General features: G+C 43.8%; 1 protein-coding gene across 1 annotated transcript in view; it reads right to left on the reverse strand.

The window, feature by feature from the left end:
- RPAP1 (RNA polymerase II associated protein 1) overlaps positions 1-22,721 on the reverse strand; it is a 38,148-nt gene extending 15,427 nt beyond the window's left edge. Inside the window, 15 exon segments of the mRNA XM_061551322.1 lie at positions 465-482; positions 484-675; positions 1,548-1,715; positions 2,666-2,767; positions 4,374-4,472; positions 6,962-7,080; positions 11,454-11,571; positions 11,573-11,796; positions 13,178-13,333; positions 15,925-16,081; positions 17,617-17,709; positions 19,261-19,436; positions 20,243-20,454; positions 21,819-21,906; positions 22,606-22,721. Coding sequence (XP_061407306.1) covers positions 465-482; positions 484-675; positions 1,548-1,715; positions 2,666-2,767; positions 4,374-4,472; positions 6,962-7,080; positions 11,454-11,571; positions 11,573-11,796; positions 13,178-13,333; positions 15,925-16,081; positions 17,617-17,709; positions 19,261-19,436; positions 20,243-20,426 — 1,806 coding nt within the window. The 5' untranslated portion in view covers positions 20,427-20,454; positions 21,819-21,906; positions 22,606-22,721.
- Positions 22,722-26,815: the final 4,094 nt, after the last annotated feature.

A 26,815-nucleotide genomic window follows, 5' to 3' on the forward strand; every position in this document is an offset into this window, starting at 1 on the left:
GTAACCTTTTGGCACAGTAACAGCTACATTGGCAAATACACCAGCAGGTTTGCCAACTTTGTCTGGATTCTGCCTCCTCTGACAAACGAATCAGGCCCTATGACGCCAGAATGCCATGATGTCATTCATTTATCCAGGAAAGCTCGAGTCTGAAGACTCTTTTCCAGAATGATATATTGGGATCTTTGCCAATTCATATTATTTTAGCTTTGTAAACTGAAGGGTCACCATATGTGCACTCCCCGAGAACAATCTTTAATTTTTCCCTCCAAGTCTCTTCCTTGTCTCCAGTTAAAAACCAAATAATGCCACGAGTGTTTCTTATGGTCCCAGTAAACTACACCACATTGCAGTATGCGTTAAACAATGACTGTTTAAGAATGCAAACCCAATTGTGAATTGGTCATTCTCGTCTCAGGCATGTACACACAACAGGTGTAAAGAACACACAAGCCACTCGTTACCTTAATGATGTCATGCCTTCGCCACAAGGGGATCAGGCTTCTTCTCATCCTTGGCTTTTCTCTTTACACTCTCTTCACCCTCGTCTGCGGATTTTGCTTCACCATCACTATCTTCATCTTCGTCGTCATCAGCATCTTCCTCCTCTTCCGTCGGAGCAAGGGGAAATGACGAAGAGCCCTGATACCAGCTGAAAACCTGATCCAGCGCCTCCTGTGGGAGGCAGTGAGGTTGCACACTTGTCACAAGTTTCATCTGACATTTTAGTCATTTAAAAATGTATGCGATTAGGATGCAGAGGGGTGGCCCACAGGTCACAGTGCTTATCTCCACTGAGATCCTGAGAACAGCCTGTGACATATGACCAGACCAAGAAACCATCATATTAAGCATGCTTCTTTGTGGACCGGTTGATTGTCATGTGACGATCGTTACTCTCGGTAACAGGTGTCCGCAAGATTGTGGGAAGTGGTCCGCAAAACTGTTGCAGTTATGAAGGTTTCACCAAACACAGTACCCTTTAGCTCATGGTGGTTCGCAAAAATGTGTTAAGGGTTGTAGTAATAGGTTTTTACTCTTTCAACTGGTACAAAAACTGACACCTTTATACAAGGGATCATGTTTGCAATAACCACAACACAAGCAGTCAAAATGCAAACAAAAAGAAACAACTCTGATAATGATATGCACTGTCACCAATGGAGACTAGGCTTTAAGAAAAAGCTGTCTCGGGTGTAGACCAATCAACTTCAAGGACAGTGCATATCATTATCAGAGTTGTTTATTTTTGTTTGCATTTTGACTGCTTGTGTTGTGGTTATTGCAAACATGATTCCTTGTATAAAGGTGTCAGTTTTTGTACCAGTTGAAAGGGTAAAAACCTATTACTATATTTTGCCACTGGTAAAGGAGGTCTCATAGTGTGTTAAGGGTATTCAGTGATCTGCAGGTCCAGAGGTTGGGAACCAGTGATCTCGGGGGCTCTCTGGAGCTTTCTCTATTGCCAGCAGTGGCGTGAGCAAGCAATTGCAGGGCTGCACCCAGGGGTCTGTAAAGCATCCAATGGTCACTGGAGAGGAGCACACCTCCTCCGCCGGGCATGAGAGCAGCGCCTGCAGGGAAAGCACCGCGGCAGCGATCACCCCCTCGGCCGAGTCGTCCAGGGCGTAGCGCAGCAGGAACACGAGGCCGGCGTCCATCAGCGTGCGCAGTAGGCTCACACGCAGCTCGCCCGCAAACTCGCCCTGCCTGGCCTGCATCGCCAACCCGCAATCAGCACAATCAGCGCAATCAGCGCCAAAAGAAGATGACATCGGCCAGGGTGAGAAACGCATGCCCGATAGCGAGAAAGCATAGAGATCAAGCACGCTTGGACTTCTGGTCGCAGCCAACGTGGGATCTTTAGCTTGGTTTTGCATCATGCCCACCAACGTGTCAGTTACGTTTTCATGTTGTGTTATTATTCCACTTGTCTCAAGAATCGATTTTAGAAGTGCCCTGACACGTTTTTGCATTCGAGCCCAACAAATGCTGTGTAATCCCAATTCAGGAATTTGCGAGAAATTGTTAAAATTTGGAAACCACAGCACAATGGACCACCCTTCCTAGAATTACATCACAGGAGCCCTAACGTCTACTATGAAGCAGACGGCACAGATTTTTTACGACATGTATAACCGCAGCCTCCTGGATTTAAATCTCGGACCTCTGTAAGAAGTATTTCTCATTCAATACAATTTGGATTTTCAAAGCGAATAAATACAATAGCACCTAAAAACGCACGTGCACCTGAAGGGGACTCGTGGGTGGTGGGGGGTGCGGCACATGTTGTTACTAGTGCACACCTTGCAACCCCAATTACAATGCTGTCATCGATCAAGTTCTCCGGATAATAAAACACGCCGGAAAGAACGAAGTGTCCCCAAACTTGTGCCAAATGTAAAATAAAGTTGTACAAATCTGCTCACACACAGACAACCAACAGATGATAAGACACACCCACACAAATACGTGGAAAAAATTCCGTCTCACAATCCGGAGAACACAGTGGATGTGCCTACAAAAACATCAGTGTGTCTTGCTTTCTATCGAGGAGCGAAATTGTTCTTGCACAATGGCAAAGGCAGAGCACGGAAACTCGGCCCAGACGACCTCAACACGCCGCGCCCATGCAGAAGACGAGGGCCGCCGGGAGCAGGCTCACCCGCATGAGGATGCGGGCGAGGAGCTGAAGCGCCAGCGTGCGCTGCTGGATCACCTGGCTCCGGCACAGGTGGAAGAGCTCCTCCAGGGAGTAGCCGGCTTGCTGCCAAGGACAAAAACCACAGACACGGCCAGACAAGAGTAACGCTTGGCAATAACACGACAGAGCGGATAACACAGGGACTGGGGTGGAATATATAAACACCAGAATGTTGCTGCTTGAGTACTGAGGCTGCGTGATTTATTTTATTTTTCTATCTACGTGACTTTACCAAAAGACAAAAGAGTGCAGAGGCTGTCTTCATTGGCTCTGGAATTTTGAAAACTGTGCGTTGCTTTCAAGCGTAGAACCGTGAGGATGGCGTGGGGGCTCGCTTGGGGGCTTTGCCAGGAGGAACCGGGGGTTGGCGCTGGAGGGCAGATGCTGCCACGTGCCATCTCTGAACCTGACTTGAAGTTACTATGCTATGTTATGTCGAGAGAGTATCCTCACATAACTGCGGGAGCGTGACCATATAATATGCGCCATCCACGTCACAATAAACGTTAAAGATCCCATGACGCCATTAAAAACGAGTAGGCCATTGATCCAAATGTGCCAATTTTAAAAACCTACCTGGAAAATACTCATTTGGGCTTACACATAGCATCATCGTCCTCCTACTGTGGAACTACTGCAGACCACGTCTATGATAGCCTTCACTCTGAGAATGGAATGAATACCAAATGTATAGAAATCATTAGTGTATACCACTTACACCTCACGTTAGATTAAAAGCGATTCCCTCCAAATCAGATTTTAATAGGCAATAAGACTAATTGCTTGAACAAAATTAATGTGAGCGTTTTTGAAAACATACCTATGTATAAGACACCTCGAAAACCTAACATATTCATCAAAAAAGTGCCCCCAAAAGAAAAAAAATAGGTGACATTTTGGGTAACAGCCCTTCTCTCTGTCATGAGGAAGGGCCATCACCCGAAACATTGCCTCTCATGTTTTAATCCTTTTAGGGGCACAGTGTGATTGATGAATATGTTGGGTTTCTATAATATATATAGTGGACAATTTCCTTGAACTTAGGTCCATTTAATTTGCTCAAGGCCAAACGTTTCTCATCCCAAACGAGCACACGGAAACACTCATCTCCACTGGCAGCCTTGAGCCTGTGGCAGAAATTCAACTTCCGTCTAACAAGGATTTAATTCTAGATTTAAAGCTTTCGTGACAAGGATTTGTCTGTGCAAAGGACAGCCACAGCTAATTATTTCACCCACTAACAAAATAAAAATTAGATGAAAGCAACAACTTTGACAATAGAATGTTTAAGAATTGATTATTGGGTTAGGTCACATAATGATCAGAACAAATTTGTGAATTGGGTTTTGAGAATTGTTCTCCAACTTACCGGTGAGCTGACACAATAATAACTGGCGAATTTCATGCTTGTACACCACGTGACAAGTAATTCATTTGGTTGCGTCGGGCAGTGGGGGTTCTTATCGACACAAATTTGGTCAGGTAATTATGTGGCTTAATCCAAAAATTAATTATAAATCGTTTGCGTGTTGATAACACACCTACGTGTTAAGTTGATAATGAAATGTTGGCCATATTGCCGAAACCTGCTTCTTGATTGCTAGACAAGTGATGAGCGTAGTTCACAGTGAAGATTACAGACCGAAGAGTCAGGGGACGGGGCCGGTACCTCGGGCTCGGCGCCATGATGATGCAGGCCGAGGTATGAGGGCACGTCCGAGTCTGGGGGAACCAGCTGGCCATGGAAGTCAAAGCGAGCCTGCATCTCCTACAAAACAGACGGATGGTCAGTCACCTCCTCATCACTCTTCTATCGCTACTACCACGGCTGCCGTTCCTAGTGAACTTCGCTATTCAATTCCTCGAACCATATTGAGGATTCAGTCTACACGACTGATGACAAGCGACTTAAACAAAATACCCCGATTCAGCATATAGAGGAGTGCTTGAACCACAATCTTTCCTGTTGATTTAAGGAAATTAACGCGTAGAATCCATTAAGTGCAGCAGGCAGCAACAAATTAATGCCACAGATGTGGCCACTAGCCAACCAGTATTGTCTGGTACTTAAAAAAGGCACTGTGTAATCCCAGCTAGAAAGGGATCACGCCAAGTAGCCACATCCTGGCCAGTTATTGGCACATTAAATAATGCACAAGGGGGCAGCAGTGCTGAGCTCTTCGCGGTCACGGCCGCCCCCAAATGGGTTCCCCCGTTTTGTTTAATATTCAGGTGCTGGCACAAGCACGCAGGCTCCCACCAACGCAGCGCTTAACTCACTTAGCCGCTTCATTTCCATTCTGTTCACACAGCCGATACAGAGGTTTCACAGATCTACAATGCATCCACATGCAACGCACATGTAGCATGACTGCTGCATGAAAAATAGATAACATGTTTGCTTGTGCATGTTTCAAAAATGCATAAACATGTTTACGTGCATTTCTTAAATAAATAAAAAATTGAGTAAACGAATAGGAGTAATTTTCACATGTTGGGCTCTGCAAATGGTGAGAGATTAAATGTAACTTTGTCCGGCGTATTAAAGCGCCATTCGTTTAATACTTCACAATTTTTCTATCAATAAATCGTTCATTCTACCACCGCCTCATCAACAAACGCTATATTTGAAGATGCAATGTATTACCGACGTATTAATCATTCCATATTTCATACACTAACAATCCTGGAGGATATTATCGGAGCAGCTATTTCATGCACGACTGCAAAAACGTTTCTAAATTCGGAGCGGACTCGTTTACTCCCGAGATTCGGGCTTAATGTGTGTGGGGAGCAACACAATGACTTTCTTTGTGTAATTCCTCTCAAGTAAACAGCATTTGTTTTATCACACTGTCATAAGGAGAGCACTGTAGACAATTCCCGTGAGCCGCACATGCCAACACATCTCATTTTAGCCTCTTTTATACAAACAGAAAACAATCCTAAAATTGCAGTTTTATTAACAGATCATTGCTGCTTTTTTAAAAACAATAATCAACACTTCTGGCAATTTTCTACGCTTTTCTGGCCACAAAACTGCACCCTCATTGTGGCGAGATTCATTATAAAATTAAGTAACCTTCCATTTTTCCCTAATGGAAAAAAAGTGTGTCCCAGTGGCCCCAGGTGATCACATCACCCCAAGTAGGCTCGTGTGAAAATGCCTTTGTGGATCAATTAATACTGTTGCTTTCCCACCGAGATTGGAAGCGTAAATGCAATAGTTCAGTCTGTCTCTCTGTAATGCAGGGTCACAATATTTCGTGTAAAGATGATTAATATGAACAATACGTGCGGATGAAGTTGTGTTGCTCTGAGGGACTCGCTGGAGAGAGCCCCGGCCACATCGATCGCAGGGTGCGTGCCGAAAATCAGGAGACAAAAATCACCGCATACCTCCCCTCACAATGACGTCACGCCCCGTGAGACGTCACCTTATTGCAGGGCTTGAAACGTAACGTCGTTATCGCCAACTGTCTATTCCTGAAAAACGCGGGCTGAGAATTGCTAGGGAATGCAAATGCACGAGTTTCCTTTCCGCAGCCACTGGAGGGCGCTGTATCCGGCATGTTTTTTTAAAATCCTTTATATTAAGTTCGCGTGCTTGCGTGCTTGCTTGCTTGCTTAGGACCGTGCAAATCTTTCGGTCGTTTTTTAACCCACTTCCCGTGATCCAATCGAGCTGACATTTTCCACACAGACTCGTTGTGCCAGACAATTATTGTTCGTGAAAAAAAATTCCCAAAATTTTACACTTTTTAGGCAAAAAAAATGTATTTTACATATATTCAAATAGAACGCATTCATGGCTTTGGCTGAACGTCAGAGTGTAAGAGCCCAGAGCGTAACCCCTCCACAGGCCGTGGCGGAGTAGCGCAGTTGGTAGCGCCCTCGCTTCCCATGCCAAAGGTCGCGGGATCGATCCCCATGTCCTCCACAGGCGAATATATTTTTAAATCCTTTATATTAAGTTCGCTGCCACGCATATAAAGGATTTATAGTGAAAAACTTTGTTTTTACGGGTTATACTTATTTATGTCTTGTCCCTGTAATTTTATCCCGATTGCACTATCCGCGTCACGCCATGAGACAGAATACCTATTCAAAACTCCCACAGAGCAGTGCAACCCTTTGTGTTTGAGAATGGCCCACAGAAGTGGACATCAGGGCTACATCTGAGGCCTGCTCTGCTCTACATTAGGGGGAGCACTTTCCTACCAGGCGATTACATTGCAGCACAAATGTCCCGCGAACCTGTTTGGTCTTGCGTCGCTTCGGAGAGGGCTTAGGAAGTTCACGCATCCACTCCATCTTTTCGGACTCCACCTTGTCCATGTGCATCCACTCCTTCTGGGGCTTGATGGGCAGTCCATCTGAAAGGAGAGCAGTGGGAAGCATAAATGTTATTGAGCTCCCCATCACCACAAGGTCAGGCCACGCTACAATGAGTTATAGGGTTTATATAAGCCTCTGAACCATGCTGCAATTACAAAAAAAAATCCATGATAATTTAAATGACAACCCATGCCGAATTAACACCAACAATAGGCCCATTAAATCACGCGAGGCAGTTCCACTTATGTGGGCATTGAACGTGAGCCAAGCATTACGCTAGTTGTTTAACAGCGATAACGAAAATATACATATATTATAAACGTAAAAAATTACTTTCATAACCGGTACGCCCGTGTGCTATAAATGGTTGGCTGCACAGGAAAAAGTGACCGCATCAGCACTGTGGCCGCAGTTATATATTTAAACAGCCCAAGGACAAGCGGACGTTGCAAAAATACGGCGAGCGCCGTCGAGCGCAATGAGCCGTGCAAAAGGCAAAGTGGTCTTGGAAATGCGGGCAGGCTGCCCCGCCATCTGTTCCCTTTCCCCACCGCTTGGGGCACCATAACCTACGATCACCCAGCAGAAGAAGCAGCAGCAGCAGCAGCAGCCCGAGCTACTCAGGCAGGCAGCCCGCAGAGTACTTCACAAACACCGCCTTCCTCTATCTACCAGCCTCAGCCCGCCGGTACTTAAAGTGGCTCGCAATTGCAAGGTCGCCGGTTCAATCCGGGTTTGGGGTTTAACTCAGTCCTACATAACCTTCCGGTGTCGATCAAATGAGTACCATGTTGTGGGGAAACCGACAACGGTCGGCTTAAAGAGATTGCCCCCCCCACCCACGCACCGTCATTAATACGTGGAATTTCCACGTACTAACGTTTATAGATCTGAACTACCGCTGGCACAGAGCTATAAACAGCACAAGTACATACTTTATCAACTGGTGGTGTGCAACATGTATGTATTTAAGTGTTTGACTGGGTGTGATATTTATGGTATAAATTAAAAACGAGTAATAGATTTTAAATGTGTATATACCGTCAACGTGTGTTTTCATCTTCTTGGTTCTTTCGGTAAAGTCACGTAGAAGGGAAATAATAAAATAATAAAAATTAAACATTCTATAATAAAATTCTCACGACGTTTCGGCCACAACGCAAGCAGCCGTCCTCAGGTGAAGAACAGGTCTGTCGGAAAGGGGGTGGTGCTCATTCAGACCCTGTATTTCCGACAGACCTGTTCTTCACCTGTGGATGGCTGCTTGCGTTGTGGCCGAAACGTCGTGAGAATTGTATTTTATTATGTTTTATTTTTATTATTTTATTATTTCCCTTCTACGTGACTTTACCGAAAGAACCAAGAAGATGAATCCCTGCAGTCACGAAAGCTTTAAATCGAAATGTGTGTTTTGCTATATGCTAGTCGACACCCACTTGTAAATGAGATCTTCAATCTCAAGGCATTTTCCAGGTGAATATTTCAATCTAAAAAAATAGATGAGTATGCCTCAATGGTCATTTGAGCAAAATATCACTTTGACTTCCTCCCCAGATCCCCGCAATGTGGTATAAAGGGAGACACAACCAAGAAAGTGAAAGACCTGCATCTTCCAGAATAGGAATGTAATGGTGTACCAATCCTCTATCAATTCAAAGAATCATCACAATTCACGCCCAGAGTTTTTTAGTAATACCCAAAATAATGTATGACGGCCTGCCGAAAGTAACTGTGTAATTTCCTTTTGTCATTATAGAATCTTAAAAGATGTATCTGATAACCTGGCACACACGTCGTAGCTACGAGGCATTGAACAATTCATTCCCCGTCATCATTTAATGGATCGTCACGATTCAGAGCCATGATTAGATCCCACACCAGATGTTTTACATTGTTCTTTTTCTTCACCCATTTCTTTCCTTAACTTGGCCCTCAAATGTCTTCCCTTTCCTTTCAATGGTTTCAGTCGTTTTGAGAAGCAGTGGCATTGACGCAATTATAAATGCCAATCTGTATCCTTAATGTAGGGCTTCCATTGGCTGCAGGGGTCATATGATTTGGAAATAATTTAAATTAATTCACGCACAATTCGCTACATGCATGCTGATTGCAAAAATAAATCTTAACTAATGGATAAATGCATCGCTAGATGTGTTCTAGGTATGTATCTGCATGTTCTGGGCTATTTGCAGTTTGGGTCGTGTCTTCCTTTAAGAACCAGACAACAATAAGCCATGCTAGGGTCTCCGATAGTGCTTTGAAGTGAAGCCTATGCCGAATAGAACAGCCAACCACTCATGAGCCAGGCTGTGGCACTTAGCGTGGCTGCAGCATTCCATGGCCTGCACTTTTTAGAACAGCGGCGAGTGCAGTGGATAACAAACTGGGCTACATGACTCTTTGGTTCTTTCGGTAAAGTCAAGTAGGTATAAAATAAAATCAATAAAATCACGAAGTTTCGATTGCAACACAAGAAATCATCATCAGGTGGGAAAACCACAGCAAGAATTTTTTTGCTGAAGAACCAAAGAGTATGGATCCCTTCAGTCAGGAAAACCTCAAATCTAGATTGGGCTACATGAGTTTGAGTCCCATCCATGGCTAACATTAGTGGTTAGTGATCATCGAATCAGTCTTGTGTACCCCCTTTGCCAACCTGAACTGACCAGTGTGGTGAAGTATGGTCAAACAACCACCTTGATCGTCACTGCATTGGGAGGCCTTCAGCCAGCAATGGATGGACAAAGGGCACATACATTTCTAACGTACTGTATACAAATTCATATGAATGGTGCAAAAGCCAAAATATAACACGCAAACTTTACGTTTCTGCTGAGCTAATTACCAACAGGGATTAAGGCCAAGTTAATTTTAGCGCAATTGCATTAACATCAGTGACAAATGTACTCCCAAATGCCTCGAAATGAATATGATGGGAAGAATGTTTTTACCTAAAAATAGCCTCCAACATTGACAACACATTCTGTGTGGCCACTGAAGTGTAAATTACAGCACACAACACAGCTAATGGAAAAGACCGTTGCTAAATAGCAATAAGAATCGCTTGCTTTGCAATATCAATGAAATAAGTAAATGTATACTTCCCATGCTTAGTACTGTACTGTCTTTGTATTGCATGGGCTCTAAATGTGGCTGTAGAGAGCCACTATTGCTTCCGTGGTACCAAATACCCAGTGCCGACTGAAATGGATTACAATGCCGGGTGGCAATCGACCACATATATCTCCACTTCAGTTGCCTTCCCATACCAGCGCCTGAGTGCACTGTGCCCTCCAGGGACAACTACATGCCATCACGTGTGCACAACTCAGAGAATATCACAGATCCAAGCTTAAAAAACAGCTCAGCATGAAGCTGAACATTGTGTATTATCCCTGCACATGAATACTAGCAACCTCACTTCCTTGGCATTTGTTGAAGATTACGTTTTTAGATAAATGATGACGATGGAGAGTGTTACGTGCCGGTAAACATTCACATACACCCCTTCTTTCAATCAATTGCTTGATGAGGGCCACACCATGCCCTGTGGGTCATGGAGGGTTATTTTACCGTAGTTTACCGTGCTAGTCAGTGTGGGTTGGTGAAAGCAGAGTATAGACGATGGGGAATATAGTACAGTACAACAATATATTTGCTGCAATGCCCTGTGCCCACAACGTAGCCACGCAGAAGCCTATGACTGTTTTATGCAGGGTTGTCGCCCATTTAAAAACATTATCCAGACTCAAAGCTTGCTTAGCTTTAAAGATCTGACGGACCGGGAAAAATCCAGGTGATTTTTGTCATATGCATGTACTGATACCCATACTAATAATACAAATGTAAATTTACGTGGAAATGGAATATTTACACTTCAGGATAACTTCAAAGGACAGTTACATAAAACATGCCACATCAAAGGACGCAACTCAAAGTGGATGCCATTCCCGTCTATTTCAGTGCATCACGGTGTCCAGTTACTGTGAAAAAGTCAGTGATTTTCTGCTTTGAGGATTGAGGTAGTGCTTCATCTCCTTTTTTACAGCCTCTGAGCCAGTGGTAAAATTCCATATTCCTATGACGAGGATAAGCCCATCCATAGGACAAAGTGACTTTTTAAGAGGCACATATTTTATCGACCCCGGAGAGATAATGGGCTGAGCCAACCCCCAACTAGGATTTGAACTCACAACGTTCCCGACTGTCAACCGCTCGCTCTATCTCTGAGCCACCTTGCCACTTACATTGGCAGTGACAGCGTGGATTAGCAGTTGGCTACGTACGGTGCGAAAGGATTTTAACATACATACATTAGCCCACAAAATGTTCAATTGCATGTGACACATTACCACCAATTTAGCATTAGCAACAAGCTTTTTCATAAAAGAGAACAATAAAATAAAAATACCTAATGTTGATGTTTTATCCTCTTCTTCAGCGTCCATGTCGCTGTCGGTCACGAGGCTCTCACTGGACTGCCCCGTGCCCTTCTCGGTGATTGTGTCAGCGGGCGCTACCTGCATCCTGGGCAGCCTTCACATTGTCCCCTGGCTCGACAAATCGCACTCTCTTGGCTTGGTGCCTCCCCGTCGAGTCTCTTCGAGCTGGAGCATCTTCCTTGAGCATGACATCAGCACCCCGAGGAGAGATTCCCACGGCCGGCTGGCCCAATTCGGCGTTGAGATGTTTCTCTGTGTCCGCGTCGCTGCTTCCACACTTCTTTGATCTCAGAAACGCGACCAGTTTGGGGTCTGCGAGATGTTGGACCATGGCGCAGGTTTCATGGAAGAGAAATAAGGAAAACTGTTAATTGGGACTGTTACGTTTTAAGGGCGCATTATTATGAATTAAATGTTTGCGGGCAATTGCATCTTTTTTGAAAAAAGTAATGCTTAACAATCTTTGACTTGTATCTAAAACTAAGTTATCCAAGATGGCACTCCAGACTTTTCACCAGTATTTGTAAACGAGGACAGATCACCACAATACTTCCATCCCTCCACTGGTTCTCAATCTAACACCAGATCAATTTCAAGATCACACTCACCACATTCAAGATCCTCCTTTAGACTCGACCTTGCCTACCACTCTCCTCATCTCATTCCACTCCCCCCCACACACACTCTGCTCCAGCAACCAAAGCTTTCTATCAATAACCCTATTCAACCTTTGCCCAATGAGAGATCACTCTTTCATATAGTGCCCATATCATCTGGAATTCCCTTCCCCCTGACATCTGTGTTGCTGACTCTCTGCTCCTATTACCAGTTGCTTCTATCTACAAAACAATATACATCCCCACTGTTTCTGTCCAGCATCCAGATGTGTGACCGATTGTAGAGGCTGTATAAATCCACAATGTACTGCATTGTGTGGTTTATTGTTAAGGGTACACATTTGAGGTTTCTAAGAAATTGGGTGGAGACTTCACTGCAAATGCAAAATTTTACTTACGCTCAGTGGAATTGTTTTTCTTCATGAGAACGCCTGATTTGGGGCTGGATTTGACCTTTGGCGTTAACCTGAAATGTGATGTGGCTTCATACTGAGAGTGACCCGTGTTCAATAAGTAGATTTTCCCATTCACCCATGTAATTTCCCAAAATATAGCAGAGGTTGGAGTTTTGAAAGTTTTTTGTTAAGTTCAGCTTTCCTTTTCTTCTCTCTTAGCTACTTGTGAAGGTCATCGACCCTACACCAATGTGGCCACAATAAAAATATCAACTGTATTGCCTTTTGAACTTGAAAAATGTACATACCACAAAAATGAGATAATTTTGAGCATTTTTTTACCGAAAGCGCATCACCCCAAGGCAACATGATTTCACATGAAACTGTAAAAATTTAGCACAAATCTCTCTCTATAAATCACACCCAAGTTTTTCTAACGTTCATATCTTGCACCAGTTAGTGCTGTAGCTGAGAAACCAACTTCGTGAATATGTTTCGTTCACCAACCCACACTGACCAGCGTGGTGGAGAACAGTCAAATAACCGCCATAGAATACTTGGTATGCAGAGGCCTTCATCCAGCAGTAGAGTGACAATAGAGCTGGGCACGTACATTCAGTGTTGGGCTTAGCGAGTATTCCAGAGTGCACGGTGTGCGAGAGTAACGAGCAGGAAGGCCACCTATCTGAGCCAGCAGCCTGCTGCGCTCCTCGGCGATCTCCTCGTGCGACAGGGCCTTGAGCAGCTCCATGTTCTCCTTGTGGATCTTCTCTACCTCGGCCTCTGCACTGCCCACGGCCAGGCCCGTCCCTGTCACCAGCCCACGGCCACCGCCTCCTGACGGCACGTGACCAGCGGCACGACGGTTAAACACACGTGAGTAACAGTTCCACGTGTGACCCGTGACACGATATGAATGTGATTTCTTTTTTCCCCCAAATCTGACCCTGATTGTGGTATCAGGGTCATGTCATGATACCAACAATAAATTTGGAACTCTCACCGAGCAGTGCAATCCTTTGTGAGAATTGGCCCATAGTTAATTCTAAGCCAGAATTTAGCATAAAACGAAATATAACATGACATGTAATTTTTATACCATCACTGGGGATCAGGCTGAAACCATCATTGCACTGCACTTGAGAAAGTGGTTGACTCAGCAGCGGCTGCCATGATTCAAACGCAAGATGTCAGCAGCGCCAGCTTGACGCTCTGACCATTGATCACCGTGGCAGCCCACGATGGTAGAGGTTACAGTGGTAGGTCACAATTTAACCTGTGACCTGGGGTACAAAGGCAGAGCTTTAGCATGAAACATTTCTCCCCCAGTGATTTGTCAGAAAACACGATTATGATGGAAATTATTATCTTTCTTGCCATCTTATGAATATTGCTCCTTATTGTTTTGCCTCGAATATAGAGTTCTGTTCGTTCAATGATCCTAAATGCAAAATTGGCCTAACATATGCATATAATTTACAAACAGTGCTCATTATTATTCTGCTCATTTACCCAAGAAAGCTTCACTGAGTCTCAAGACTCTTTTTCAGGAGCGTCCTGCCAAGTTTTCAAAGTAGGGGGCGACAATTGGGTTGTGTTCTTTGGTTTTTTCGGTAAAGTCACGTATAAAAATTAAATAATAAATTAAATAATAGCATACGACGTTTCGATTGCAACACAAGCAATCATCATCAGGTATAATGAAATAGCGACATAGAATATAACCAGAAAACTATAGACAGACATATAAGCAGACAGATATCACCAAGATACATACATAGAGAGAGCAACCCAGGTACAGAGAGAGGTGATCGTCTCTGTGGGGTGGCCTTAAATAGACAGAGGGGGGCAGAGGCAGAGAGAGGGAGGGGGTAGGGAAAACATTTACATGTCAATGAGTACGAAGGGAGGGGAGTAAGGTAAGCAGGCTTAGAGGGAGACAGAACACACTAAATTAAATAACCTAGCAAAGTATCGAAATGTTATGTAAAACGACACAGAGTCGGTCAACACACAATTAACGCATTGCCTGGTCGATTACGTATTTCAAAGATTGCTAAGTTAGAATTTAAGTGTGAAAATTCCAAAGAAAGACAAAACATAAAAAAAGAGGAACGGAGACACACAGACAGAGCAGAACCTAAGAACGATACAAAACGAGTGTAGACAGAGAAAATTACACTAAATATACAGGCAGAGAGAGAGAACAAGAAACCCAGAGAGAGAGAAAAAGGTAAACTTGGAACTTCCCCGTAGAAGTGGTTCAATCTTAATTTATCTGGGTTGCTCTCTCTATGTATCTTGGTGATATCTGTCTGCTTATATGTCTGTCTATAGTTTTCTGGTTATATTCTATGTCGCTATTTCATTATACCTGATGATGATCGCTTGTGTTGCAATCGAAACGTCGTATGCTATTATTTAATTTATTATTTAATTTTTATACGTGACTTTACCGAAAAAACCAAAGAATAATTCCTGCAGTCACGAAAGCTCCAAAATTAAGATTGAACCACTTCTACGGGGAAGTTCCAAGTTTACCTTTTTCTCTCTCTCTGGGTTTCTTGTTCTCTCTCTCTGCCTGTATATTTAGTGTAATTTTCTCTGTCTACACTCGTTTTGTATCGTTCTTAGGTTCTGCTCTGTCTGTGTGTCTCCGTTCCTCTTTTTTATGTTTTGTCTTTCTTTGGAATTTTCACACTTAAATTCTAACTTAGCAATCTTTGAAATACGTAATCGACCAGGCAATGCGTTAATTGTGTGTTGACCGACTCTGTGTCGTTTTACATAACATTTCGATACTTTGCTAGGTTATTTAATTTAGTGTGTTCTGTCTCCCTCTAAGCCTGCTTACCTTACTCCCCTCCCTTCGTACTCATTGACATGTAAATGTTTTCCCTACCCCCTCCCTCTCTCTGCCTCCGCCCCCCTCTGTCTATTTAAGGCCACCCCACAGAGACGATCACCTCTCTCTGTACCTGGGTTGCTCTCTCTATGTATCTTGGTGATATCTGTCTGCTTATATGTCTGTCTATAGTTTTCTGGTTATATTCTATGTCGCTATTTCATTATACCTGATGATGATTGCTTGTGTTGCAATCGAAACGTCGTATGCTATTATTTAATTTATTATTTAATTTTTATACGTGACTTTACCGAAAAAACCAAAGAATAATTCCTGCAGTCACGAAAGCTCCAAAATTAAAATTGGGTTGTGTTTCCCAATTCAGTGGTGGAGCTGCAAGACCCTACTCTGCCATCTGTCCAGGTCTATAAGCAGGTCCTTGTAAGCCTGGTCATAGCAATTATAATATTCAGTGACACATCCCATGGACATCCTTAGCAACAATATATCTTGTACCATTGCACGAGACCTTTAAAGGTCACCACACAGTTACTTCATACACCCATGTCCATTATACTGTTACCTGCTATAGTGCTCATTATCTTTGACTGCTCAGCAGCAGCGGTGGTGTCAGGGCGTGGAGGCGCAGTACAGCTTTGTGCAGATTTGGAAGTGGAGGTGCCCTTTCTGGCTGCGTACTGCTGAGCAAACAAGCTCCGCTTTCCTGGAAGACCTGTGGGCTAGAAACGCATTTCAAGGTTTACAACAAAGCATCGATGGGAAGATAAGGCAGTGTCACACTAATTGGAACGCATTCATTCATGTCCTCTATTACAAGGTCCACATTAAATCGGATCCGCACGTCTCACGGAAGATACGCCCACTAGCCTCATGAGGGGAAATTGAAAGAAAGCCCAAAATGCAATTGTGGAAACTGAACACGTGGTAGAGCACCAATATGAACCATATGCGAGTTTGTGGGTTTCTATATGCCTATGGTTTTGTCTGCGACTCTGAGTGATTATGTGACACCACAAATTAGTGCATTTAAAACCCTTGTGAAAAACAATTACTCTAATTCTAAGTAAAGAGTCTGAGAGTCGTTTGAAAAAAGAATAGGAAGTAACATTTTCTCAAGTAATGCAGACACGATATTGCTCCACATGTAGGAACCATCGTGTGTGAAAGAAAAGCTGCCAAATTATGGAACACATTTTTGGAACACGATGCATAAATGTAGAATCAAGTCTCAAGTGGCGAGTATCTATCTGTGTGGTTAGAACATTAGTTAGATGTAACAGTAATATATGCGTATGCCTGAAAGACATAACCATACATGTGCAACTAGCTTGTCAAAAGTGGTGTTTGATCAAACATGCGTTACGTTCAATAGTTTATCTTATAAAACTTGTAATTGTCTATAACATACATGTATAAACATGTTTCTTTCGTGACTGCAGGGATTCATATTCTTGGTTCTTTTGGTAAAGTCACGTAGAAGGGAAATAATAAAATAATAAAAATATAAAACATTAAAAACAATAAAATTATCACGACTTTACGTAACGTCGTGAGAATTTTATTGTTTTATTTTTATTATTTTATTATTTCCCTTCTACGTGACATTACCGAAAGAACCAAGAATATGTATAAACATTTCGATTTAAAGCTTTTGTGAATGCAGGGATTCATCTTCTTGGTTCTTTCGGTAAAGTCACGTAGAATGGAAATAATAAAATAATAAAAATAAAACATAATACGTCGTGAGAATTATTTTATTATGTTTAATTTTTATTATTTTATTATTTCCCCTCTACGTGACTTTACCGAAAGAACCAAGAAGATGCATAAACATGTTTCTTTAGGCAGCACATTATTACGTATTTGACACAGGAAAGCCTCACAGCTGCTCATAATACGGTTTTTACAGAGGGTCCTGCCAAGTTTTTGCATAAAGGGAACAATGTAACAACGTGCAATCCCAATCCAGTCTTCAGGTAATTATTCAGCAATTGAGTATTTGGAAAATACCAATTAATTGCATTTTTTTTTTTTAGATATTTATGGAAATGGGAGAACTGGGAAGAAACCCATGCAGAATTGGGGGAGAACATAAAAAAAAAGTCTACATAGAAATATGCCCAAGTTGAGAATCAAAGCCTTTTCCTTTTTCCCTTTTCGCTGCAAGGCACACATGTTACCACTGTGCCACTCTCCAACCCACATTCAAACGTAATGTTTAAATTGCATACGAGAGGCAGCTTGTGTGCAATACCTTGGTGGGTATCTCCGAGCGATGCATCGCCTTGGGAAAGGGACCGTCGGGTATCTGTGGCGCATTTATCGGAATGCGACTCGTGTCCCACTCCTTCAGGAAATTACAAATCAAATTAGACACGATGGCTGAGACCGATTCTTGCACTCAACACGTGTAAAATACCGCCAACCAAGTGCGGGGCAAAGCACTGTCCAGTTTATCAATTTGCAAATTACTGTTATGTTCAGAGGAATACGGCGTTTCAAGATATGAATGCACATCTGAATACAGTTAAAATACACGTACTTTACAGGCTGCTGGAATAAATTAGTACAAGAAAAAACCTTTGGTTTTAACTTGGCTTTGATTAGAGGATCTCATAATAGATATATAATTTAGTAGTAATATATTGCAGAAAAAAATAATCACGTTGCAAAAACTGTGACTAAATAAACAAGAATCCACCGCATCGCATCAGGTCTTGGAAGCTAAACAGGATTAACAGCCTGGATAGCACCTGGATGGGACACCACCATGCACACATTATTATTTATTCACGATGTACTTACAAAAAAATCAGCAGACTACCTGCTGGATCTCCTCACTGTTTCGAAGAACAAATGTGACCTAAGGTCTTCGCTCATTTACCAGCTTCACATTCCTTACTGCCGTACAAATACTGGAGGAAGGGCCTTTTCTATTGATGCCCCCAGGGTCTGGAATGCTGTCGCCAATAAACTGCAACTTGGATCACTACCTGTGAGATCTTCACTCAAAACTGCTCTAGAGGAGTTGTACACCCCTAGCTGCAACTGCTATTCAGAATGGCCTGAAATTAAATGTATCATTCTGAATGACCGCTGCAAAGTATGGTCTTGAGTTTTGATTATAGTGTGCTGATCATTAAAGGTGCATTGAAAAATTTCGATTCTGCTACTGATACTCCAGCTGTTTAAGAGTGACTCATGCTGCCAGCTATGGCTGCAAAGTTTGGTCGTACATGTTATTTATATCGTTTATTGTTAAATTTGAATCGCAGTTCCTATGATCACTGTTACATAGTTTTTAAAGCTTTATTTTGGTGATTTTGAAAACGTTTTGGTTTAGCCATGTTTGTTTTTGTAGTACAGAGTTAGCCTGATAACTTTAATCTACATTGTCTTATGGTTGTTATTGTTTGACTTGCATCCCACTGGGATTTTTTGCACACAGCGTTGAAATACGGTGTTTTTTTCTGGAAGACTTTGCTGTTTGTTCCAGGATTTTTCTATTGCATGTAGTCACTTTAAGATGTTTCTTGTTCATGTTTTTTTTGTTGCAGTTGCACCCGAGTCAAGAGCCGCATGGCTCACAGGGTTACACCTAATAAATGAAACTGAAAAACTGAAACACAAATTGTCAGAGGGCTTCCGGGCCTACGTAGTATTGGGCAGCACAGCATAATCCATTGTTGTATTGTACTTCTGAAACTTTATTGCGCGTTTTCACCAAGTATCGTCGAAAGACCCTCAATATCAGCACGACGTGCGGAGGCAATCATCCAGCAGCGGATTAACAAAAGAACTGTAGAGGTGAACATGTAATAGCTGCCGAGCATGTTTTTGGAGGACATGCACAGCAGTAGCGGCTGCCACTGGGTGACACGCTGAGCGGACGACGTACCACAATGTGCGAGAGTACGGCGGTGATGTGCGTGTCACGCCGATTCATCCGCGCCTCCGCATCTCCCTCCGAGCCCTCGTCCGTGTCCATGGCAGCGGCTCGCTCGGACATCTCCACACGGAACCGCGACTTCTTCACCGGCACCGAGTCGAGTTGTGGCGCCATCTCCGGTAGGGCTACCGAAGCAAGTTAAATTGACACTGGGTCTCACATTTGAGTGCCAGGGTGGTGCAGTGGTAACACTCGTGTCTCACAGCAAAAAAAGGACTGAGTTCCATTCCTTACTCAATTGCTTTTTTGTGTAGAATTTGTATGCCTTGCCCCTGTGCTACATGGATTTTCTGAGTTCCCCAGTTTCCTCCCATTGCTAAAAACACGCATACAATGTTACTGCTGTTGGCCAAACATCCCAATTCTGAAAAATTTACCTGAAAATGACTCAATTTGGAGTTCACACAAAGCAACATTCATGAATGTGAAAACTTGGCAGGGCCCTCCTTAGAAAGACTAAGTGAGGCTTTCCTGGGTAAACAAGCTAATTATAAAACATTTTTGATAAAACATGAACAGACATTTTACCAGAAAACCTCACAAAGCCAGACTTATTGGTAGGGGGGGGGGGAGAGCCTTTTCCAGTTATAGGCAATATCGAGCATACTGAAAATACTTCAAATAATAGTAACTTTACATAGATTTACATATAATTACGCCGAATGTATTTATTCAGTTATTTGTTAATATTTCCACTTTAATGCATTTATTTACGGATATCCTTTCCATGCATGGTTATTTGCTACGTGCGTGTGTTAGCATGGTGGAAACTTCCAGTCTCTCCAGGCTCTCCGATTTTCTCCCACATAAAAATAGAATTGGCCAATCATCCCCATGAAGGACCCTCCTCCTGAAAGAGCTTTGAGACTCGGTCAGACTCTCCCGGACAAATGACGAACCTGAATGAGCGAATCAATTACTTATACTTTACCTTGCGGAGAGACGACGTCACGGCCCGCGGCTCCCTGGGAGCCGGCACCTCCGGCCTCGCCGCCCTTGCGCTTGTCGGCACGTTTGAACACTGACACAGCTGGCGTAGCACCCGCTGCCAGGAACTCGTGCTGGAAGCGCAGCAGATCGTCCTCCGACTCCCCGGGCTTCGGCCGGGCGAGCATCCTTGCTGGCTTGCCCGCCGCGCGCGGTCTGTTGACGAGCAGCACGAGATTTGCCATGAGACAACTTCACTTGACATTCGTATGGATTGCTGAGAGACAGATATCTCTTTGCCACAACACGACCGAGTCATGCCGGGGCCTTGCTGAGCCAGCCCAGCGCGGCGCGGCTCAGGAAGTGCCAGGATACTTTTCCACTGCAGAAGCAGAGCCATACCACTGCCATCATATGTGATGCACGACTCGAGACGCATGTGGATGATGCAATAACTTTGTCTTCTGTGTACTGAGATAAAATGTCCCGATAAATGCACCTGGCCCTGCTTGGCCCCTCTATCTAGATTCATACGTCTGGTGAGGTCGATTTATCATGGCTCGATTCCGGTTCAGCATGGCAAATAGAGGAAAACGACTCGTACTGAGGGGCCTACCCTGCCTCGGCGCGGATGTGTTAGAGGAAACGGGGTAAGAGATGCAGCGAGAGACAGAGACACGGAGAGACAAGCACAGAGTAAGACATATATAAACAGGCACGCACAGAGCAAAAGAGACGTAGAGAGACACAGGCAGACAGATGCAGAGTGAGATATTGAGACAAACACAAACAAGGCGTGGAGCAGGACACATCGCGCCACGCAGAATTCCCTCCCCTTACCCCCTTTTCTGGCGGCCACCCCTGAGTACAAAGAAGGTGCCTCATAGCCCCCTAGGGGCCATCCATTTAGTACGAATGGAGCGGGGGGGGTTAACCCAAATGCGTACGCTTGCGTATGGGGGGTGGTCTACTGACAATGTACGTACGCATTGGAAACGGAGGGGGGGGGGGTGGTGAAGCCTCGATAATTTGTCTACATTGGCCTCCAAATGAGCAAATGAGTTAGTTAGTCCGGCGGTGAACTATCTATTTGCTTAAACACGTGTAATATTATTAATCATTGATCTATTCTACGTGGATTAAATATCAACCATTCTATAGGATTTGGGGGGGGAGGGGGTGCGTCAGGGGTACGTACGCAGGTGGTGGGGGGTGTAAGAGGTTCGCGTGCGTACAGGGAGAGGGTGAGGGGTCAAGTTTTGACAGATTTTTGCGTCCCTACTAAATGGATGGCCCCCTACCTCGTACTTGGTGATCAGCCCTGTTGGCGAACACTGCAAGGTGTAGCAGGAACACAAAGTTGTGACCGAGCACTTTGTAAACTCCCAAAGCGGTTGTGCTGGGAGGTGGGCAGCAACTGGCAGTACAGCAAGCAGGTTGCAAACGTATTCTGTGCGGATCTTTGTTACCATGCCGCGTGATAACGTCTTCCCCACGTCGTGTCAGTCATGGGGGTTGCCGTGTCAGCTCACCAACGCCGATCAGCGTGTGTTGGTGAAGCGGGGAATGATCCCACTCACTGCTGATGTTATCCGCGGCCTGGAATCCAACTCGGCGCTCATCAATTTTCTCACAGCTTAGGGGCCGTCCATAAATGACGTCACGCACCTAGGAGGGGGGTGGGGTCAGACATTTGTGACGATGTGTGACGAGGGGGGGGGGGGTTTCAGAAATGTGACTTCACATCAATATACGCAACTTTAAATAAATATAAACAACACGTTCTACTTAGACTTTTTGATGTTTTCTCTTACAACATCAGAGTGCAGCGCCACATTAAACACGCACTACAATGACAATAGTTTAAAGCGATTTGAAGCATGTTTTATTTTTGGGGGGGCAGAGCTTTGTGACGTCATATTTGAGGGGGGGGGGGGGGAGTCTGACTTTTTGTGACGCCATTTGACGAGGAGGGGGGGGGGGTCAAAAATCGCGTGACGTCATTTATGGACGGCCCCTTAACCTTCGAAGCTCTCGCTAGAAGCTACGCAAGGCGTACGAGCCAGGGGCAGCGCCCGTATGGGCGAATGTAATCGTTGTTGCTGCACTATGCTCCGGCGTTCGCTCATTGACAAAGCCGCTTTTAATTACAACCGCTAACTTTATAGTCGTGAATATGGCGAGGCTGTAAGAGCCCTAAACCTTCCTCCTCACAGTGCGAACCATCCACACGCGACGCAGGCCGCAGGCTTTGTGAGCACTGCACCAAAGCAAGCGTGGGCTCGCTGTACGAATGGCACACGGCTGTAAGCCTCGTAAGGGCTGGTCGGATAACGATGGCGATAATAGGACATCGCAAACTATCACCTGGAATTAGTAGACTCCCAGATTCCAACATAGAGGCGGCAGCAGCAGGCAGCGGCAGCGGCCGTCAATGTGATCTCAGCTCGTGCGCGCGATTCCTCCTTAGACGTCGTAACGATTCGATTCCGTTAATATGGCTGCAGGTGAATCGAAGTGCGCGCTTAAGGGAATCGATTCCGAATGTTGACAACTCGGAGTGCTGGGCGCGTGTGTGTGCGGTGACAATTCTAGATTTGAAGCTTTCGTAACTACAAGGATTCATATTCTTAGGTTTTTTCGGTAAAGTCACGTAGGTAAAAATAAAAAATAATAAAAATAATAATAGATATCAAAAATACAAATGATAGATATAAAAATAAAAATTATAGATATAAAAAATAAAAAATCACGACGTTTCGGAGGCAACACAAGTCTCCGTCTTCAGGTGGGACCGTCACAGCCAAATTTACTGTATCAAAGTGAGGAAAAATCCAAGAGACAAGATCTTATATACAAGTTAAGGGGGAGGGGGGAGGAGCTTATCTGAATGTGGTAGCCAATGGATGGAACGGTGGGGGGAGGGGGCGGGGCTAAAAGAGAACAATGGTGCACATCGACTCGGGGTTGTGGCCGGTGTTAGATGATAATAAACATAAAAAAGTATAACCCATAAAAACAAAGTTTTTCACTATAAATCCTTTATATGCGTGGCGGCTAGAGTCCTCTCGTCCTCTGGCTTGAGATGGCTGCCACCTATGGGTCAGATGATTGCATTGCACCATTAAGTAATTTGTAATTAAATATAATATTTTTGTCCTAAAAAGTGTAGAATTTAGGAAAAAAATGTTCACGAACATTAATTGTCACGCACAACGAGTCTGTGTGGAAAATGTCAGCTCGATTGGATCACGGGAAGTGGGTTAAAAAACGACCGAAAGATTTGCACGGTCGTAAGAAAGCAAGCGAACTTAATATAAAGGATTTAAAAAGCAGCACTGTTAAACGCTGGGGATGTCAACACTCGGTAAAGTAGAATAGTACCTGTCAAATAAGATGGTACAAATATGCGTAGTTAAATCTTTTTTTTACGTGGTTAATAACATCTTTCCAAATGATTGCTCAATTTGTACCCATCATCACGGTTGAAGTTGTGTTTGTATATCTGGATGGCCTCGTGTACAAACCTTTGATGATGCGGAGACAATGCCAGTGTGATGACCGTGCAAAGTCATCAGCAGCAGCAGCTGCAGCAGCAGCAGTGCTCCATCCACTGTTGGATGAAGGCCTCGACCTGCCACGGTGATGCGATGCATCAATCCAAGCTAGCACCTGCACAAAAGCTGCTTGAATCGCTCCGTCTCATCCCCCCCTCCCCCACCAGGCGTCTTTTCAGACGCGAATCAACCAAAGTGGTGAAGTATGGTCAAAGGCGCCGTCCATAAAGGACGTCACGCACCTAGGGGGGGGGGGGGTCAGATATTTGTGACGATGTGTGACGAGGGAGGGGGGTTGGGAAATGTGACGTCACATCAAAATGCGCAACTTTAAGTAAATATAGACAACACGTTCTATTTAATTAAATAGACTTTTTGATAAATGTTTTCTCCTACAATGACAATAGTTTAAAGCGATTTGAAGCATGTTTTATTTTCAAAATGGAAATATGGTTTTGGGGGGGGGGTGGGCAGAGCTTTGTAACGTCATATTTGAGGGGTGGTCTGACTTTTGTGACGCCGTGTGACGAGGGGGGAGGGGGGGTCAAAAATCGTCCAAAATCTCGTGACGTCATTTATGGACGGCCCCTAAGGAGGCGATTGACTGCCGATGATGAGTGAGCGACTGTACCAATACCTGTTGATTGTGAATACAATACACTGAACGCCCCTGACTTCGTTAGTTCTCAGAAGCTAAGCAGCTTTGTAGTTATTACTCTTAGTTTTTTTTGGTAAAGTCACGTAGGTAAAAAATTAAATTAAAATTAATAAAAGCAATAATATAAATAAAATAATAAATCACTTCTTTATTTTACTTTTATTTAAAAGAAAATAATAAATCATTTAATAATTTTATTTTTTACCGACGTGACTTTACCGAAAAAACCTAAGAGTATGAATCCTTGCAGTAACGAAAGCTTCAAATCTAGAATTGTATTTATTGGTCCTTGGATGGGTGACCGCCACCACGGCTTGCCAAGTGTTGTACGACTGGGGTACAAGGTGGCCAGGAGATGGCAGTGTTGAGTGTCACCCTCTCGTGTCCATACACGGGTCTTCTCTGGGTGCTCCAACTTCCTTGCCAATGCAGAACCCCCCTCTGTGGCAATTGCTTGGCATTAGTCTCGTATAATTATGAATCTCATCTTGTTGAGAACTATGACACTAAATAACGCGTTGACGGGTTGCTGGAGTGAACGTGTTTTAAACATTAACTGGCAAATGACGACTGGTGAGGTCATTCACAGCAGTGGTAGAGGAGTGTGGTGCGAAAATGTTAATGCACCCCCCCCCCCTCCTCTCTTTGTCCAATGTATGACCCCTCTTCATTGCCCACTAACTGGGACCCTCAGGCCCACCGGCCCCGCTGCAGTTGCACCGCCTACACACTGAACAGGCATGCCACTGGTCCATATGCGATGCCAGTACACAGGGAGAGACGGAATATCCATCTTGAATTCACGCACCGATAATGAGAGCTGCAACAGATAGACTACAATTCAGATTTGTAACACACTTTTTTTTAACCCCATAATTTACCTTTTAGATGACAAACTACATAAGCAAAATAATAATAGATTGACAACCGAATACTTTGATTTGTTTTTATTGCCCATATCAGTAATATTCAAAATTAAATAACTTTACACATTTTACGTACATGACCGCATTTGACATTAAGTTGGACTGTGAATTGTGGATACCAGTGTCCTGAGATGTGAGTGATACATGCATCTCCACAGCTGCCAAACGATAAATTAACCACAGATACAGAGTGCGCATTGAGCGGTCTCAATTACTAACAGACGTCTCATACGATAAAGTGCATCCTGGTGCTGAGAGAGGTACACAAACAGCCACGGCTCAGCACAAAATTGCGTCCTCGGATGAGATTTTTGGATGAAAGCCACGTGGCTGGAAATACCGGAGTCTGCAGTTTGTTACACCACACAGCAACACTACATCGGCTGCACTATCTCAAGTTACGGTGGCGCGATGGTAACACTAGTGCTTTACAGCAAGCAGAGCCTGGGTTCGACTCCTAACGTGGGTGCCCTTCTGCAAGGAGTTTGTATATTCTCCGACCGTTCTGCATGGATTTCGTCTGGGTTCTCCGTTGTTGTTTTTTTCTTTCCCATAGCTAAAATTATCACACAATGTAACGGTTATTGGCCAAAACATCGCAATGCTGAAAAAATTACCTGAAAATTATTCAATTGGAATTATACAGAGCAGCATCATCGCCACCTACTATGAAAACTCGGCAGGATACTCCTGAAAAAGTATTCAGGTTCAGTGAGGCTTCGCTGGGTAAACAAGCATAACAATAAAAAATACAGTGTCACTCATGTGCAGTTAATTTCACACACACAGACATAATAAACACAACATCTAAAGACAGTGTTTAATCTCCTCTTCAACATTTTGTCGCTCTATGGCCACAGAGCTTTGGAATGGTTATGTTAAGTTAATGATAGCGGCATCCAACTCCACGGACCATCGTCTGGTCAAACAAACGACATTTACATACAGGTGCCTCGCAAAACCTTGGCCTGGAATTTGCCATCGACTGACTTTGAGTTCTGATTGCATGCACTTTTGATAAACTTGATTAGCAAACGTCACAGTTCATCAAGAACAAAGTACTGTGGGTTTTTCACACCTTTTTTTTCCACCGAATTCACATTAACTTATAAGCAACTAAATAACAACAAAGGTCACTAGCTAAGGCGGAATTATTCTTTCGCTTTACGTAACACACACGCGCGCTTAAACACGACACATTTGTGTTTCTATGTAATAGAATAAACATCAGTTACCTTGGGTTCTTTCCTCGTTTTAACGCAATAAATTGTGCGCGTGCCGTTATCGCTAGAAATGCGTCGTCTCGTTTCTTGTGCCACTTTGCAGCGGTGCGGTTAGCGGCAACCTGCGTGGACGTCTGCCGCTATGTTTATACTCCTTTTGCTTGTTCCATGCCTTTTACTATTTATAATTGTTCATTTAGCTCAATACATTGA

Source organism: Lethenteron reissneri, chromosome 14 (assembly GCF_015708825.2).
Source record: "Lethenteron reissneri isolate LAM-NWPU_2019-01 chromosome 14, ASM1570882v1, whole genome shotgun sequence".
NCBI classification, from domain to species: Eukaryota; Metazoa; Chordata; class Hyperoartia; order Petromyzontiformes; family Petromyzontidae; genus Lethenteron; species Lethenteron reissneri.